We start from the raw sequence: 19,738 nt of genomic DNA, 5'->3' as shown, positions 1-19,738 counted from the left end.
AGTATGAGGATAAAATTCCCTTTTATATCCTGATTTGAGGTTTTTATTTTATGTTTGTCATGTTGGATTGAAGTTTCTTGAACCTCATGCAGGGACACAGGAAAGAGATCTTGTGTGAAATTCTGTTCCTCCTGTTGCCGCCAGAGAGGATCCGTTCATTTCTCGGCGCTTCTGGTCGATTTCTCGGTAAAACAAGTCACATAATCATGTCAGGGTTGTAACTTTCAGTTTAATCGGCAGCTGCTGTTTAAAAAAGAAGCAATAACAAAATTGTAAAATAAATAAATAAACGGGGTCTTCTTACACTGTTTTGTGTTGGGGGGTTTTAAATCGCAAAGAGAATCGGTCTTTTTCCTACTTTTATCACTTAAGCCTGACGAATAAAGGTCAGTAACCAAACACAGTTTCCCAACACATTGTATGTATTTACAATTTTTTTTGTGCTAATATAAGAGGAGGGAAGCTGGCTGACAGCAGGGCACAAAGATTACTTCCTGAAAAGATGAGTGTAGGATTTTTGGAAAATCCCGTTCTAATGTAAAATTTTCTGGATAAAAGACAGTTCTAGTTGTTCATTTTTGCTGGCTCAATCTTACTATACTATAGTATTTGCTATAGTAAGTATAGCAATCATTGAGATTTTTAAAACATTTGCTCATTATCATTTGCCAAAGTAAAAGTGGGGGCAGGAGGAATTTCAGCTGCCTGAAATAATCGGTTCCCCCTCCATTTTATAGGATTAAATTAATTTAACTGTGCTTATTCCTCTCGATGAACAACAAATCCTGCAAGTTTGAAAACATTTGCTCATTATTTGCCAGATTTATCAGGGGAGAACAACATATTTTAGCTGCCTGAAATAAGCCGTTCCCTCTCCATTTCATAGGAACAAATTGATTTACCAGCAAGTCTTTAAATGCTTATTCCTTCTCTTCATCAACCAGAAATCTTTAGGATTTGCTCTTTATTTGCCAAAGTTATGAGGGGGGAACCAAATATTTCAACTGCCTTAAATAACCTGTCCCCCCTCCAAAGAGCTTTGAACAGGGGAACCAATTATTTCAGGCAGCTAAAATATTTGGTTCCCCCCTCATAACATTGGCAGATATTGAGCAAATGTTTTCAAACTTGCAGGATTTATTGTTCATGAAGAGAGGAATAAACACAGTTCAAGACTTGCTGGTAAAGTAATTTGTTCCTATGAAATGGAGGGGGAACGGATTACTTCAGGCAGCTGAAATATCTGGTTTCCCCCTCATAACTCTGGCAAATAATGAGCAAACATGACCAAAATCACAGGATTTATTGTTGATGATGAGACTGTGGTGGGAAAATTATTATTTAACATCTGCTGATCATGTTATATTAAATGCTTGTGCCAAACATCCAATAAAAGTTCAATCAATGAGCGACTACTGCTGCACTGGGGGAAGTTTCATATTCAAGCAAAAGAAGTCAAATGTCCAAAATTTGAAAGTTGCTTTATATTGTTCATTTTCAACAGTTTGGCAAGCAAATAACAAAATTCAAACTTTTCATTGTTTTCCTGCTGCCTCTCCTGCTCTGGTAACAAACCATAGGCCCCAAACCCAATGCATGCTGGTCCTATACCAATCTCTATACTGCTAGAAAAAATGGACCCGCAGCTCTTCCTGTCTTACTTAGAAAAACAAATAACAAAAATAATGAAACAAAAAATAAATAAAATTGACAATTATTAACCTACAAATAAACTCTGTAAATAATACAAAATATATAAAGTAAACCAAGAACAAACTGGCAAAATTCAAATTGATAAAGAAATAACGGATAAATAGCTCCAACACTACGGCCCCTAATTGTGAATACTGTCACAATTACTTTAACAAGGAATAGAGGCTATTTCCTCAAACATGTTCTTAATTCTTCAGGAGGATGCTTCCAGTAGCAAAAGAAGTTTGGTCACAGGTCGTTCCAAAACACTGGTCTTTGTTTGTATCGTACAGAACGCACCAAGCCCTTTGCATCCTGGTTTACACTCAAGACTTTGGCCATCATCCATGATCCTCTTGGAGCTGTGGAGTCTGTAATTAAGACAATATCTCCAGGAATAAGACATTTGTTAGTCCTTTACGCCCATTTTTGTCTTTCCTGCATCAGAGGTAAGTACTCAGAAAGCCATCTTTTCCAGAAAAGCTCTTCCATGTATTGCACTTGTTTCCACCTTTTCCTGACATAAAGATCCTTTTGGTTGAACAATCCTGGTGGCAAAACTGGTTTGTTTTTCAGCAACAACAAATGTTTGGGTGTGAGTACCTCACAATCATTTGAGTCATCTGAAACTTTGGTAATGGGTCTGTCGTTTAATATGGCTTCAACTTCACAAAAGATAGTTTGAAGTCCTTTAGCATCCAAAACTTGCTCTTTAAGAAGTGAGACTAAAATACTTCTTATGGAATGAATCAGACACTACCAAACTCCACCTTGATGAGAGGCTGCTGGGATGTTAAAGTTCCATTTGAGTCTGTCCTGGACAAAAGCATTTTGAATTTTAGCATGGCTCAGTTCAGCCAAATTCTCGTTCAGCTCTCGATTTGCAGCAACAAAATTTGTGGTATAATCAGATCTGATAGTGGAAACTGGGCCTCTTCTACAGATGAACCTCCATGATGAGGAATGTACCACAGTTGTCCATCACCTTTCTGTAGCTCATCTGCTAGTACAGCTTCAGCATATCCTTGTTGCAGCATGTTGTTTACACATGCAGTGTATTCCTCCTTGTAGTGAACATCCTTTTCAAATCTCTTCCTGATGCTCTGGAGCAGGGGTCTCAAACTCCAGTCCTCGAGGGCCGCAGTCCTGCAACTTTTAGATGTGCCTCTGCTGCACCACACCTGAACAGAATAATTAGGTCATTAAGGCTCTGGAAAACTGATCTACACAAGGAGGAGGTCATTATAAATAAATATTATATCTCGTAGAGCACTTCTGGTTAGATGCAAACTACATCTCGTTGCTTGTACTTGTGACAGTGCAATGACAATAAAGTTGAATTCTATTCTATTCTATTCTAAATCATTTCATTCCAGTGTTTTGTACCTGTGGCACATCTAAAAACTGCAGGACTGCGGCCCTCGAGGCCTGGAGTTTGAGACCCCTGCTGTGGAGGCACTGCTCTGCAACTTTTACTCTGCTCTTTTTACATCGTCACCTTTAATTGGTGTCCAACTCATTATCTGAATATATGTAGAAGCAATTTTATTTTCATTTCCAAAATGTTCTTCAAGAAGATAACTGACCTTGAATAACCTTGCTCAGGAGATAAATGCTGACAACTATGCACCAGATCGTGGGTGCTCAAGTCCTGTCCTCGAGATTGACCATCCTGCAACTTTCAGATGCTTCCCTGCTCCAACACACCTGATTCAAATGAATGGCTCAATAGCAGGTATGTTCAGAGCTGATCCTGGTCTCTTGGAGTAAGAATGCATCTAAAAGTTGCAGGACGGTAGCTCTGGAGAACTGGACTTGAGCACCTATGCACCAGATCTTTAGGCTGCCCCCTAGTGATCTGCTCTAAGAAGTGCAAACAGTCGCTCCAGTTGTCAGTTTTAGCTTCCACTCCGTTTTCAAAGGCATTCATAAATGATCTGTACTGCAGGGGGTCCCCATCAAACACAGGGATGTTTCTGGATGGGAGAACAGACGATAAGTTTTGTTTTACAAGTAAGGCAGTGATGTCATTTTGTCTTTGCATGATGTTCACAATATCATTTTGACAGTCCTCAGTCAAACTGAAATTGAGTTTGCTGTGTTGCTTGAGCTGAAACATCAACTTTTACTCTCATCTGATCCATTTGAAGTTGTTTCTGCCTTTGCTTAGGTCTGACGACAGGAGAGTGAGATGAAGGATTTGCAACAGAGTGAACTCTTTCTTTTAGAACAAACTCGCCAGCACGGGGATATAGCAGGGAGAGTCCTTTACTATTTACTAGCTATTTACTCTTTCAAAATAAGAGTTCATTCCACCAGATCGTTTAGAACCAGAACTGAATTTATTTTTAAAACATGAAGCTTTGCATTAGTTACTGCCAACTCTTTTTCCAAGGGTAATTTTTCCTTTTCTCAGGTTTTCCTCTTGAGCTTCGATCAGATGTTTTTTGCTCCATGAGCGCTCTGCCTTTTCAGCCGCAGCTTTAATGCGTGCAGAAGAGGTGAATGAAGTCCGAGACTGCTGTGAAGATGTGTTTGAACGTGGCTTTACACTTGAAATATTAGAGACACTGTCTTCAGGATTTATTTAATCCATATCTACAACAATTTGATCATCATCAACATTATTTTTCTGTTCAGTATATGGATCGCTTGCTTCATGCAACCAAAACATTACATTATCCATAAAATCAGAGAATGCCGTTACCAGGGCCGGATTTAGGAGGATGTGGGCCCCTGGACTTGAGACAAGGTGCGGGCCCTTCTTAATTATGGTTAATTATGGTGCACATTAACATGCACACATACTGTATATAAATCACTGTGACTGTCCACCATGAGAGAAGGTTGATGGACGGTCCCACCCACCAGGTCATCTACCTGTGCAGTCACCTACCTCATGGATGACAACTCCATCCATTTTCTGTACCTAGTGGGGTCAGGAGGGGTGCTGGTACCTATATCCAGTGAACTTTTCAGGCGAGATGGTTGCCAACTTAGTGACCTTTTCGCTACATTTTGCACACACACAAAAAAAATCAGCAAGTCAGGTTTTTTAAAGATCGGTGATCACCCAGAAACTTGCAATCGGTGTACCACTGCTTTCTTTCTTTTTTTTTTTCTTTTTTTTTTACTTTTTATTCAGATTTTCCAGTGTGAGTCATATTACATACATCATACATATAATATGTTTTACAAACTACATGTACAACCTCACATATTGTGCTCCATAAGAGGCTTTGTTTGTCCACAGTCTTAAAAAAACCCAAAAAACAAGTGAGAATCTCTTTATCAATGTAATCTCCATCAGCTGTGTTTTGAAATGAGTGTTTGAATTGGGGACCATTTTTTTAAGAAGATGTCACTTTCCATCTGTAGTTTAGCTGTAATTTGTTCCATGTGGTACACCTCCCTCCCTCCCTCCCTCACTCCCTCACTCTATTCTTCCACTGACAGATTGTTGGGGGCTGAAGTTTCAGCCATGAGACTGTGATCATTTTCTTTGCGGGAACAAAGAAATTTATGTCTTTAAGACATAAATCTTACTGTAATCTTAATTTTTTTTCTGGAATATACCTGTTATTGTTAAAGATGGCTTTAAGGGCATTATAGTGCCCAGGCACGTAGTCATTTCCTTTTGTATCCTTTTCCAATAGGTTGATAGTTTTTGCTGCTTTCTTTTTAAAATTGTGATCTGTCTGTAGAACAGTTGTTTACTGTAATGAATGTAAAGACCGTTACTACAAACTAAATATATTTAGTAGTTATTAAAGAAATACTTGAACATCTTGAATTATGTCTGTTCAACAGAGCATTTCTTGGGGAGGAGGAGCAAAGGGGGGAAAGTTGGGGACGTTATATTTTATTATGTGTAAAATAATAACCTCCAAAATTACAAGAAATAAAGCTTGATTTCTTATGTGCAATAAATCGATATAATATATGAATTCCCTTCTCTGAAATGAATGGGAAAAAATTAAGATTTTCAATTTATTTGACGTATTTATTTGCAACTACGAAATAGTAACATCAAGCATTAAACTCTTGTCGGTCAGGTGATTTTTTTATTATTATTAAACACGTTTCATACATGCTTAATCTTTCATGCTTAGATGTCAGTGTAAAACAGCTGCATCAAGTTTTGCAAACGAATGTTGTAACAATAAAGTTAAATTAAAAAAATAGTGCTCGGAAAGGCGTGTCTAAACTTTGAACTGTGGTCCCAATGAAAGAAGGACGGAGCGCTGAGCTAACCCTCCATTGTCGGCTGGTTGCACGTCGTCAGTAGATTCATACAGCAGTTGAGGATCGTGACTGAAAATGACAGACTTACAAGTGAGTATGAATACTCTGACTAAAGTGTGAAGCGTATTCTAGCACATTAAACTAGTGGGGAGTTTAGTTCAGTGGTGTTTAGCTTCTTCACACGGAAACAAATCCCATTTAAATAGTAAATTTTAAAATAACTAAAAGGGAGCTGTTAACGGGAAGAGTGTTTTTCTGGTGGCACGGGCTTAAAAATGATCGTTGGTGTACTAAATGTTCATCAGGTTTTATATCTGCCGCTGGCCGTAACAAAGAGCAAGTGTTATCAACCCACCACCTATTAACCTTGCTGCTACTGTGACTAACGGCACGTATAATCTTATTAATAAGTAGACCGGAAGTCTATTATGAAAAGTGTCCTTCAATTACGTCACCACAGACCACTGATCATAGATCAGACACGTGTTCATACGTCTGGCTGATCGGTAGGCTGCTGTCCTGGAGGAATATGTTTTCGAACACTATAACAATAACATGATAACTATATTATACAAACTGGTGACAATGTTGTGGGTTAGGTGTTTGTCAAGATGCCTGATTAAAATACTTCAAAGCTAAACCATATGTGCATGGGAAAATATCCAAAGTCCTTTGGAGCCCTGCAAGGAATTACCATAGTTCCAACAGCTTACCTAAATTATTATCAATAATAATACGTAACAATAAAAGGTATTAACGTAATCAAACATTTCGGCAGGTGCAAGTATTTAGGACATTCCATATGTGGTGGGTGTCCTGGAGAGACTGCATGAAACACTAACTGATAGATAAACTTGAGATGGAGAGCCTCTCTCCCACACACCCGTGGGTGAGCAAGTGACAAAATTATGGGGGAATTTTTCTGCCATAATTCAAAAGTACACATTTTCAGTCTGAAAGCTTGTAATACTTTTGCTTGCATTTTAATTTTGAAAGCAGGATTAGGTCTTTCTTCTCAAAACTTGTAATGTTTACTCAAACCTTTCTCCTGGCGCTCTTGCAGAACTCTCTGCTCACTTAAACTTTAGCTGTATCCAGGGACGGAGCTTCAGGGGGAGCTGGGGTGTGGCGGGTCCCTGGCCCGCCCGGGCCTAGAGGGGCCCGGATGGGAGGCAGAATATGACTTCAGGGATCCAAGCCTTTACCACGTCTGATGAGAGCTGGAGAAAGCGGGCCCTCTCCTGTTGAGTATGATGTATGTAGGATTATATAACATGGAGCCCCAGTAGATTATATATTAGATTATATAGTAGGCTGCCCCAGTCATTGTTGACTCATGGTTGCTAAAAACTTTACAAGACCTAGTGGGTGTAAAATGTGACATAGTGGGTGTAAAATGTTGTGCTACATGACTGGCTTTATTTACATTTAACTTTAAATTACATTTAACTTACATTTAACAATATGGATCGTCCATATTGTCTCCAAGTGTATTCTGGGTAAAGCTTGTCACCAGCTGTCCACCAACGTCATCATCAGTCATTTGGCAACAGATGGTAAACTAGCTAGAGCATTTCTACAGACTAAGTTAACATGAGTGGAGCTCCATGGAGCGGCAAAGTGAAAAGGATGGAAAAATAGAGCAAGGAAAAGCCAAAAACTGGATGCATATTTTGTTCCTCGTCTTGGAGATGAACCGAACTTTTTTGTTGGCAGCGATTCAGACCCACCAAAACATCCAGCCCAGCGAAGGAGCCGGACTGGTTACAGGTAGCAACTCTGACATTATTCACAAAGTGTGAGTTAACTGTAGACTGATTGTAAACTGGATCAGCCCAGCCGTCTAGTTTACATCCCCTTTTCTCTCTGTCGGTGGTACAGCAGTGATGTCAGGGACTGAAGGCTGAGTTATAGTCACTTTCAACAGTTTGGGTTGAGCGTTTTTGAGTCAAGACAGCAGCATGGCGTTTATAGTTAATAGGCTTCAGGCTCTGAAATTGATAAAGTTTTAAAAATGATCCGAATCCATCCGCGGTTCTGAATTGCTTTGAATTTGTGTCGTTTCATCATTAGTATGCTGATGTTTCTGCTGTTCTCTTGGTTTGTTGTACTTCATGTAGGCCTGTCACGATAGCAAATTTTGCTGAACGATTAATTGTCTCAAAAATTATTGCGATAAACGATAATATTGTTTGAAGACCTTTTTACACTGATTTAATGAAAATGACGTAATAATGCATGCGATTTCTTGTCAAAGATAGATACACTTTATTTTCAAAAGAACACTTAACACTGGAGCTGATAAACAAAATAAAACAACCAAAAACAAAAATAAAATGGATTCTCAGTCTCCATTAACAAAAAACACACTTGAAAAAAAACTAAACAACATAAAGCCAAAGTGGAAATAAATACTGCATTCAACCAAAAGAGTGCAGATTATGAAGTCTGTATATTATGTTGCCCTTCAGTAATATTTAGATTTAAATAGGGAAGACGGGCACATCGACTACCTGATGCAATAGTTCACACTACACGATTTTTTGCTCCTATTTTTCCCCTTAGACAATCTTAGAACGTTGGTCTTTCTAAGATTGTGTGGTGTGTTACTGTAGATCGTCATGGCCGCTCCGATCTAAATCAGGGGTTTTCCCCGACTGGGAGCTTTAACGACACCTGTTGAATGTGACAGGTAGCCAATCAGAAAGCGCGGATTCCCTCCGTGTTTTCTGAGGGGAAATTACGTCGGGGAATCCCAAACAGCTGACACGGCGCGACCCGAAGTCCAGCGGACATTGGAGATGATATGTGGAAACAACATTAATGTTTATTCAACATGCAAAGAATATAGAAATGACAAGAGGAGGAGTTGGAGCGAAATTGCTACCGCAGTTGATAAACCCGGTAACTTTTCAGCTGTTCTTCGTTAACGTGACCTAAATAGGTTCTAATGATTTTCATTCAGTCAGGACTTTACGCTGACACTAGTATTAAGGAAGAATAATTTATAAATTAACTTTGGACAAAACGTTTGGCTCTCTCTTCCTTAAACTTCCGGGTCCTCTCAGCAGGCGACGTGCAGCCACAAGGAAAACAACAACACTGCGTGTTGACGTCACAGAATCACAGAGTTTAATCCCATACAAAGCAACGTATGAATCAACAACAAAGCTGCAGAGGAACAGAGATATACATTCTTTACCTTATACAGACAAAGACAGACAAGACAAAGACAAACAAAAAACAAAACAAAGACGCGTCTTTGGAGAGAGCGATGCAAAAAGGCAAAATAGTGGCAGCTCTGAATTTTTTACTCCTGACACGAAGTCTTATACTAAAGGTGTGTCTTGTCTTTTTAATATATTCACTTAAGGCGTAGCTCTCGTCAGCCAACTGGAAATTCCCTTAGGCACTCAGAGAAACTTAGGAACTCCCCCTAATTTACGCCAAAGATCAAAGACCATTTGCTCTCTGCTAAAAACAAAAGAGCCAACAGCTGCGTCCTGACCCCCTGTGGTTCTTAAATCCAGTAATTTTGGTTCAAGGAAAGGTTATCTTTATAAACCCCAGTTTTGCTCCTCTACAGTCAGCACCTCAAAAGATTGAGTCCTGCCAAAAATAACACATAAAATCAACAGAACAAAATGAGGTATAATTCCTGAGCAATTTTCTAATACTAAACAAAACATTTTCATTCAAACAATTTCCATTTGATTCTGATATAGTCACAGATAGTACAATTTTCAAATACATTCATCATTTACTAGATTAGTAGTTTTAAAATGAGATAATACAATCTTCAATAAAAACATGGTATTAATACTTAGAAAAATGTCTTAGAAATTAAATGTTAGCGGTTTCAACCTTCTATGTTGTATTAAGTTTCACACCATCCCAGATGTTGGTTTCTGGAAGGCTTTTGATCTGCTGTGAACAGAACAGGCTTCTCTCCCCCAAGCTCCAGTGATTCTGCCCTGCAGGATATGCTAATTTTATGGCCTCCTGTGCTCTGGCCGCACAGCGGGAGACCCCATTGAGAGATCTGCATTTGGCCCCTGTTGTCTGAATGCTTGGTCATCTGGTTTAATTTTGAATCCTTAACACAAACCTGTTCAAAATAAAGAAATTTGTTCAAAATAAGAGTGTTGAATATACCTTTTACACATGCCGTAAGATTAACTGTATTAAGCACTAAAAATAATCATTTTTCCTCAACACTAGCCACATGCATTGCAGGTAGATTGTAGTAAAGCATTGATTAATGCCTGGTTTTAAAATTAGTTCACTGGACTTGTAGCCATTATTTTGTGCCCATTGTTGGACACCACACGGCAGGATTGAACCCGATCAAACCGTCATACCTAGGATTTCTGTCGGCTAATGTGTGATCTCAGGTTTTGAAAATGGGCCGACAATCGGCCGACAGCACTAAGATCGTGTAGTTTGCGCTGGACATTACACTAAGGGAGGAGGAGGAGGGGGGGGGGCAGTGGAGAGCACCGGAGTTTAGCCTTTTTCCATTCAGTGTCATTAACAGAAAGAGAAAAAGGTCGGAAAGATAATGCCGATAATTAAAATGACGTGGATAGTTTAGGCCTAACTTCATGTCAGATGGATTTCAGAATGACATAGTCGCTCTCAGTGGTGGTGAAACTTGTAAGCTCCGCTGTTGTGGGCATGTCTATGTTGTAAAGTTAAATGAGCTTTATTATTTGGGTTTAAAGGGCTCGGTCATTAGCCCCGCCCCCCGGGCCGACTGACTTGTTCCGCTAGTGGCTGTATCTGTCATGTTGAGTTTCAGTTTACGAACCCACATGCAAGAACACAAGCAGAAGAGATCGATAAAGTGCACAATAATACGTTTTATTGAAGTCAGGGGAGGGGTCAGGAAGAGAATACTGGAGCTGATGACCGGGTCGTCTTGCTACCAACAGGAGAAGCCGGGTTAGAATAGTAAGGTGAGAATCCTTCAGGAATGATTCAGAGTCTGTCTTACTTGGAAGGAAGGGGATTCCACCGGAGAGGGATCGACGAGAGGAAAAGGTGAGCACACGAGGAGTGGCGTCTGACCGGTAGCACCGACAGCGTCGAGGGAGGACACAGGAGGTAGGTAATCCACAATGAGGGAGGCACAGACTCACACGGAATTTGGGAAGGACTGTTCTTCGCCGGAACCGCGAGAGAACAGCAGGATATCTGGCGAGGAAGACAACAAAGGGTTAGAGCGGAGCAGATCACAGAGAGCCTATTTCTGGAATGAGTTGTTACCGAAGTAAGCAAACACTCAGGCGATGAGAAGAAGAGGAGCTGCTGCTTAAATCCATAATCCACGCCCTTCAAAACAAGCTGCAGGTGTGTAGACGGGTTGAACTCAGCAGCTTCCCAGGGGCTCTGCATGTTGGCGACATCTGGTGGATGTCATGAGGAATGCCGGTTCCAATGGCAGAAAAAAAAACTCAAACCAAAAATAAAACAGAAAAGAACGCAGACCCTGACAGTATCCCAATTCAGGGTCTGCAGCCTTCGAAGGACCTGATCTACCTAGGACGGGTCCTTCGCAGGCCGCGAATAAATGAAGACCGGAAGAGAAAAGCTGTGAATTCAAACAACTCTAGCCTTCAGCCAGCTAGAGAGCTGGACAAGATGGCGGGTTGTGCAGCCATGTTTTCTAGAGCTCACAGTGCAAGTCCTAAATTCTATTCTTCTTTTAAGTTAACTCTGCACTAAAATTACCGAAATTGCTTCCCATAACATTAATAAGTCACTCAAGTCTAGAACTCACCTGAAAAAGAAAGAAGCATCTTCTAAGACAGACCACGGCTACGTCATGGACGTGTACCTCCTCTCAAAATAAAAGAGAACGAGGGCCAAGCAAGACACCTGGAGAAAAGCGACCCAGGTCAGTTGAAGAGGAAGAAGTGGAGGAAATATCTCTCAGAGATATAATGAACAGTATTATGACGCTAGGAGAAAAAGTGGGCAATATTGAACAACAGGTGACACACAGCAGTGTTTTGCTTGCTAACCTAGCCAAGGTGGTGGAGTTCAATGCTAATGAAGTTAAAGAATGCATGTTAAAGGTTAAAGAGCTGGAAAAGCAAAATGGAAAAACTACAAGAGGGGAATGCTGATCTTAAAAAGAGGCTTAGAGAACAAGAAAGATACAGAATGAGATGGAGCCTTCGCATAAAATGCTTGAAGGAGGAGAAAGATGAAGACGTCAGGGCTTTAGTCATACAGACAGGTGTGTCTGTGTAGCTACCATCGATTGTAGCAACGTGCGCTGCCCACTGGATGTAGGCAGTTGGTTGGATGAACAGTACAAGTAGGCCTGTCGCAATGAAAGGTAAATCGATTAATCGTACGATAAATTAAAACTATCAACGTCATTTTAATTATCGGCATTATCGTCTCTTCCGGCCTTTTTCTCTTTCTGTTGATGACACCGAATGAAAAAAGGCTCAACTCCAGTGCTCTCCACTGACCGCCCCCCCCCCCCTTCCTCATTTTACTTAGTATAATGCCAAGCGCACACGAGCTGTCCGCCAATTCTCGGCCCATTTTCAAAACCTGACAGATCACACATTACCGACAGAGATCCTAGGTATAACGGTTCGATCGGGTTCGAACCTGCCGTGTGGTGTCCAACAATGGGCACAAAATAATGGCTACAAGTTCAGTGAACTAATTTTAAAACCAGGCATTAATCAATGCTTTACTACAATCTACCTGCAATGCATGTGGCTAGTGTCAGCGTAAAGTCCTGACTGAATGAAAATCATTAGAACCTATTTACGTCACGTTAACGAAGAACAGCTGAAAAGTTACCGGGTTTATCAACTGCGGTAGCAATTTCGCTCCAACTCCTCCTCTTGTCATTTCTATATTCTTTGCATGTTGAATAAACATTAATGTTGTTTCCACATATCATCTCCAATGTCCGCTGGACTTCGGGTCGCGCCGTGTCAGCTGTTTGGGATTCCCCGACGTAATTTCCCCTCAGAAAACACAGAGGGAATCCGCGCTTTCTGATTGGCTACCTGTCACATTCAACAGGTGTCGTTAAAGCTCCCAGTCGGGGAAAACCGCTGATTTAGATCGGAGCGGCAACGATGATCAACCGTAACAAACCACATAATCTTAGAAAGACCAACGTTTTAAGATTGTTGTAAGGGGAAAGTAGGAGCAAAAAATCGTGTAGTGTGAACTATTGCATCAGGTAGTCGATGTGCCCATCTTCTCTATTTAAATCTAATTATTACTGAAGGGCAACATAATATACAGACTTCATAATCTGCACTCTTTTGATTGAATGCAGTATTTATTTCCACTTTGGCTTTATGTTGTTTAGTTGTTTTTTTTTCAAGTGAGTTTTTTGTTAATGGAGACTGAGAATCCATTTTATTTTTGTTTTTGGTTGTTTTGTTTATTTTGTTTATCAGCTCCAGTGTTAAGTGTTCTTTTGAAAATAAAGTGTATCTATCTTTGGCAGGAAATCGCATGCATTATTACGTCATTTTCATTAAATCAGTGTAAAAAGGTCTTCAAACAATATTATCGTTTATCGCAATAATTTTTGAGACAATTAATCGCTGAGCAAAATTTGCTATCGTGACAGGCCTAAGTACAAGTTTAAACAGTACAACTAACCAAAGGACAAAGAGTTACTGTACATCTGCCATGCACAGGGGATTATTGTTTGGCACCGTTACACTGCTCCCTGGTATGTTGGTGTGATATTAAGTATAAAACAGAGTGGGCAGGTCAATACACTCACCACTTTATTAAATACAAGAGGACAGATACGTCTAAATAAACTTATTCCAGAGAACTTAGTACAAGTACTTCAAGAAAATCAGTGGCCCCTGACAGAATTCCCTAAAGCAGAATTAGTTCCCAGTGCTGCTTTCCCACATCTGTTTTTATTTCTGCTGTGACAGTAGTGTAATTCAAAAATTCAGTTTATATGGCGCTAATTCAAGATACGTCATATCAAGGAATTTAACTAAAGTCATTTTGATCCAGTCAATATAAATTTCAATTGGAACTAATTATCAAACAAAACAGTCATTTTCAGTTTAATTCAAATTGGTAAAAAAAAATTTTTAAATTCTAAGGAATCCCAGTAGATAGCGTTGAGTCATCCATACCGATGCATGAAGCAACAGTAGAGAGGAAAAACTTCCTGACTGGAGCTTTGAGAAGACAGAGCAGAATGCAAAAAAGAAGCAGATGAACTGATGAACAATTGCTTTAATTTTATTCTGGATTTAAAAAGCCAGTGACACGAAATTAGAGAATCTCTCTTTTTAATGAGGTACACCAACTTTTTTTTTTTATTATCTCTGTCCATTTAAATTTACAATGTTTTTCAAAATACTGTGTTCAATCAACTAAAAGTAATTAGTTTGATAATACCGAAAGTTGTTTGGGTCAGAGAAGGTCAACAGTTTGATGTTTAAAAGAGCCTTCCTCTTTTTCCTGTAGGCTAACTTTGATGTGGCCGCAGCTGAAGTAAAGCAGCTGAAGGCGAAACCTTCTGATGATGAGATGTTGCTGCTCTATTCCTTGTTTAAGCAAGCCACCGTGGGAGATGTTAACACAGGTGAGACTGCCTCCTCACAGAGTGCATTCAAATTAAATGACATTCAAAAATACTTTATTGATCTCATCAAAGGGAAATTAAATGTTATAACTCATTACTTCACAATTCTTCAAATAGTTGTTATAGATACTGATGGCTGTTGGGAGGAAGGATCTCCTCTAGTGGTTGGTATCACAGTGATTTGCAGAAGCCTCTTCAAATCACTGTGTTTTCCTCTATTTTCCCAGAACAGTCTCATGAAGAGGATGGTCAGAGTTGTTCATAATCTGTTTTATTTTATAAAGATTCCTTCTTTTCATCGGGTTCAGGTTCCACAGTCATCCCCAGAACAGAACCAGCCTTCTTTATCAGACTGTAGAGCCTTTTTAGGTCTTTTGCTCTGATGCTGCTGCCCAAGGGCGTAGGTTTGGTCTAAGTTTTAGTGGGACCTTACAACTTACTGACCAACCCCCCGCCCCGCACCGACCATCTTTGACCAGTTGGGGGGGGGCACCACATTGGCTTAATAGCCTTGACTTCCCTGGTCACTGGCACTCACACTGACTGCTTCCTATAGAGCAAACAAAGCGTAACCTGGTTTGTATTCACACTAGCTTAACTTAATTTAAGACTAACACTTCAAATGCAATATTTACTGAGATAATTTCACAGTATATTACATATCTGAGAACTAACACCTCACCTGGAGCCCTGAAGCTCCAGCCACCTCTCCATCGTTCTGCTCTGCCCCTTGCTCTGCTGTCTGAGCAACCTATGTGAAAAAATATTACATAATTAACAGACCTATTCTACCTCACATTCAGTGCTGACCTTACTAAACACCGGACTTTACAACAAATGCGTTGCGTGATAGATATCTAACTTATGGGTCCACTCACTGTACTTACAGCCGAGGTAGCGAAATAACTTCTAATGTCTGTCGTCCTTTTCTTTTTTGGTGGCGACATGGTCTCGGCGACTCATAATAAATGTCAAACTCAGAAGGAGACGCGTTCACTGTCAGCACCATGGACCAAGCTTCCGTTCCGCGTGAGGCCAGCTGGCCGCCGCCGCCTGTTGCAGCTAATCAAAGAACGTAGATCCACGTTCTTTGAGCCAATAGCGGCTTGGGTCGTCATAGTTCATAACAGCTAATTTTAAAATGAATGCTACCACTGCGTAGTATATTGAAATATTAAACTAATCAATGTAGATTTTCGTTTATTTATTTTGTTTTTGTTAAAAAATACATATGTTTTTTTTTTTTAAATTAATATGGCAAAAATTGGTCGGGACTATTTTATATCCCTTGAATATTGGTCGTGACATGTCACGACCGTCCATACCCAAACCTACGTCCATGCTGCTGCCCCAAGAGATGACAGCAGAAGAGATGATGCTCTCAACACACTTGTAGAAGATCTGCAGCATCTTGCTGAAGGATCTTAGCTTCCTGAAGAAGTACAGTCTGCTCTGTTCCTTCTTATAGATGCTTCACTGTTGTATCTCCAGTCCAGTCTGTTGTACAGATGAACACTGACGTATTTATATTCCTCAACCACCTCCACTTCTTCTCCCATGATGGAAATGGGGTTTGATCTAATCCTGTTTCTCCTGAAATCTATAATCATCTTTGTTTGGTTTACATTCAAGATGAAATGATTGTTCCCTCACCATGCCACCAAGTGGTCCACCAGCTCTCTGTACTCAACCTCTTGTCCATCTCTGATAAACCTAACAACTGCAGAGTAATCTGAGTATTTCTGTAGATGACAGAAGCCGGACTTATGCTGGAAGTCTGAAGTGTAGAGAGAGAAAAGGAATGGTGAGAGTACAGTTCCCTGTGGTGCTCCTGTGTTGCTGATCACCTGGTTAGACATACAGTCCTTCAGTCTCACAAACTGTGGTCTGTTTGTCAGGTAGTTATAGATCCAGGTGATTGCTGAAGCCTCCATCTTTGTCTTCTGGAGTTTCTCACAGAGCAAATCAGGCTGAATTGTATTAAATTCACTGGAGAAATCAAATAACATGATCCTCACAGTCCTGCCTTCTGTGTCCAGATGACAGTGGGTTTGTTGAAGCAGGTGTATGATGATGTCATCAACTCCAACTCCATGGCGATAAGCAAACTGCAGGGGGTCCTGATACGGGTTTGTCTGCTTATTCAGGTGGACCAACAGGAGTCTCGCTAGAGCCTTCATAATGTGGGTTGTCAGGGCAACAGGTCTACAGTCAATGATTACTAAAGGGAGAGTTTTCTTTGGTACCAGAACTACACAGGATATCTTCCATAACAGTGGAACCTTCTCTTGGGACAGGCTAAGGTTGAAGAGATGTTGCAGAATCCCTCAGAGCTGGACCTGCAGCCATGTTCTTGTTCAGTCTCTCCAGCTGCCTCTTCACCTGACTTCTAGATACAGAAAAGTGGGAGGGGGAGGCAAAGAGAACAGCAGCATCTCCTGATTTGGTTGAAGACAAACTTGTGAAAACAGAAGAGTCCATGACTCTAATCTTGACTTTGAGCTGTTTCTGTATACTCCTCAATAACTCCCTGTCTCATTCCCTAAGGACTCTTTTCTTGTTTAACAGTTCCTTTAGTTCACTGGTGACCAAGGGTTTGTTACTAGGGAAGCATCTCACTGTTCTGGTGAGGATGATGTCATTCACCCAGAAGTTTATATAGCCAGTCACACACCATTGTGGCTTTGATGTCCTCAATACACTAATCTACACTTCAATTACAGAGCACCATGTTTTAGAAACAGACATTAAGGCTTCTGTTTTCATTGTACATCACTGAGTCAAGCATACTAGGAAATTAATTTAGTTGTGTGTTGCATGATGGTGCAACACACAACCTAAGTTCCTAAGGTCCTAAGTTCAAATCCTGGCCATTTCCAAGTGTGTTGCCTCAGTTCTCTGTTACTCTGGCTTCCTCCCACAGCCCTAACATGAATGTTAGGTAAGTTTGGTCACTCTCCCCCCCATGCCCTGCCCTATGATTGCTGGTTAGCAATACTGAGCAATATCAAACAGCTAATAATAGTCTGCTAACATGACAGTCCAGGTTGAATTTCTAAGCAATGTAACTTTAAAAGCAGTACAAGTCATCTTACCATCATATCTCTATCATCTTTCTGAAGCTCGTCCTGGAATGCTTGATTTTACTGGAAAAGCTAAGTGGGACGCCTGGGAGAAGCAGAAAGGTATGTTGAATCACAGTGTACACCTCCATAACCTCCCAACATACAGTCTGGAATATAAATGGAAACTTAATATACTTTGATACAAAGTCAAGAATCCTCATTAAGTAAAATGATTGTGTCACATTTTCCTTTTTTGACGGAAGTTAAACAACTGAGTCAGTAATGAAATGAAATAAAATGGCGTCAGTCTTGAATAGCATGAAATCAGTCATTTTTATTCAGCACACATTCACATGCTGATGGTGGCAAGCTACTGGATTGTAGCTACAGCTGCCCTGGGATCAGACCGGCAGATCACCAGCAGGCAAGGAGGGTGAAGTGTGTAGCCCAAGGACAACAGAGACTTAGACTTAGACTGACTTTATTGTCATTTTGCATGGACAGGGTGTATACAGAACGAAATTTCGTTGCATACGGCTCAGGACAGTGTTTTGAGCTTCCAATGTTGTGAGGTTACTCCAGAATAAAATAAAATACAGTATAAAATATGAATATAAATCTAAATATATAAAATATAAAGTGCAGGACTGACAGTAAAATAGAAGTTATTTCCCCGCTACGCCCAGAGGTGGGCGTAGCGGGGATTGAACCAGCGACCCATCGATTGCAGGACAAACTCCTACCGCTATTTCTGTTTATGCCACTTTGCATGCAAAACTGGAGTCCTTGTGGAGACACAAGACATATTCAATGATTTATTCTCCTGAAAAAATATGTTCTTTCATTCTTCTGTCAGGCAAAAGCAAAGAGGATTCCATGAATGAGTACATCAAGCTGGTAGAAGAGCTAAAGCAGAAGCATGGAATCTAATCACTGCCAATGAGTCAGGCTGCTGCACAGATTTGGACTTTGTCCAATAATTTCTTCCAATGAACCTGTTTAAACACCATTTTAATAAAGCCGAGGATCCTCTACTTATAATGGCTATAATCGGTGGCATGAAGTTCTCCTAATGTTGCAGTGCTAGTTAGAAATTGCCTTCAACTTGCTTTTTAGTGTTATTATAATGTCCATTGTCATTTCAAAGTAAAATAGCTGCTCTTAAAACATGTGTTGTGTACACCCAAACTCCTAATGTTTCTACTGTCCAGGACAGCTGCATGGGCCTGAAAAAGATTATTTTCTATGGGTTCCCACCACTGCATTCTACTACTAATATACAAATAAATCTGGATTTCTCAATTAAAGACATGGTTGGCAATAAAGCTGAGGATCCTCTTCTCATAATGGTTATCAATGGCATGAAGTTCTCCTAATGTTGCAGTGCTAGTTAGAAATTTGCTTTTTACTATCATAATGTCCATTGTAATTTCAAAATAAAATAACTCCTTAAAACAAGTGTGTTGTTCTCACTGACTGTCCTCATGTCTTCTTCCCTCTCCGGTCTGATTACATTATATTTTGGGGGAGAGAAGGGGTAGAGATTTGAGTTTGCAAACTGTAAAGACAAATGTATTTTTTTGAAAAAAGAAAGAAGATTATCAGCGGACACACTACAAAGACAAATTATTTGTCAAAATATTAGATTGTCATATAGAGGTCATGACATTTATGAATAATTTAACACTTTTGCTATACTTATTTCCGACTCTTTCCATTGTCATTAAGATAAATCAACCATGTAATAAAGCAATAGAATTCATAAACTACATTATATTTGTGGCAGAAATGCACAGTTTAAGTTAGCCAAAGCTGTTCATCATTTCATAAGTTTACTCGTGCAAAATAGCATTAGATTAATGGCAATGTGATTATTAGACCACCACTTTCATATTAATCTTTTTTTCACAACATCAAAAACATAAACTAGCATGTATACAAATATATTGATATATAATTCTACCTTCAGACAGATATAGATATACATATATGGAAAGAGAGAACAGTGCACATAAAGGTTATATAAATTGATTTGTAAACAGACAATGTTCTACATTACATAGGAAATGGGAAATAATATAAGCAATCAGTCAAGTAATTAAAGTATATATATATTAAAGTATATATATAT

General features: G+C 39.8%; 1 protein-coding gene and 1 long non-coding RNA gene across 3 annotated transcripts; one reads left to right on the top strand and one right to left on the bottom strand.

Annotated features, from left to right (window-relative positions):
- Positions 1 to 209: 209 nt before the first annotated feature.
- LOC116723281 (uncharacterized) lies at positions 210 to 9,270 on the bottom strand. The gene is made up of 3 exons (XR_004339953.1): positions 9,261 to 9,270; positions 4,910 to 4,917; positions 210 to 296 (listed from the first exon to the last, which is right to left on the bottom strand). It is a non-coding gene; the product is annotated as an uncharacterized LOC116723281 (long non-coding RNA).
- dbi (diazepam binding inhibitor (GABA receptor modulator, acyl-CoA binding protein)) lies at positions 5,871 to 19,065 on the top strand. Of its 2 annotated transcripts, none has more exons than XM_032568067.1 (4): positions 5,871 to 6,027; positions 14,425 to 14,542; positions 17,665 to 17,727; positions 18,464 to 19,065. In XM_032568067.1, exons 1-4 carry the CDS (start codon positions 6,013 to 6,015, stop codon positions 18,535 to 18,537), a joined length of 270 nt encoding a protein of 89 aa, XP_032423958.1. In that variant the 5' UTR covers positions 5,871 to 6,012; the 3' UTR covers positions 18,538 to 19,065. The 2 variants fall into 2 exon arrangements, with proteins under 2 accessions (XP_032423958.1, XP_032423959.1); XM_032568068.1 differs by lacking the exon at positions 18,464 to 19,065 and adding an exon at positions 17,868 to 17,921.
- The last annotated feature ends 673 nt before the right edge of the window (positions 19,066 to 19,738 follow it).

Source organism: Xiphophorus hellerii, chromosome 7 (assembly GCF_003331165.1).
Source record: "Xiphophorus hellerii strain 12219 chromosome 7, Xiphophorus_hellerii-4.1, whole genome shotgun sequence".
Lineage (NCBI taxonomy): Eukaryota > Metazoa > Chordata > Actinopteri > Cyprinodontiformes > Poeciliidae > Xiphophorus > Xiphophorus hellerii.
This window is presented reverse-complemented; position numbering and strand designations above follow the sequence as displayed.

Coding starts and splice junctions, on each gene's coding strand:
- dbi (XM_032568067.1), top strand. Junction 14,543..17,664: donor CGTGGGAGATGTTAACACAG/GTGAGACTGCCT, acceptor ATCTTTCTGAAG/CTCGTCCTGGAATGCTTGAT. Junction 17,728..18,463: donor CGCCTGGGAGAAGCAGAAAG/GTATGTTGAATC, acceptor TTCTTCTGTCAG/GCAAAAGCAAAGAGGATTCC.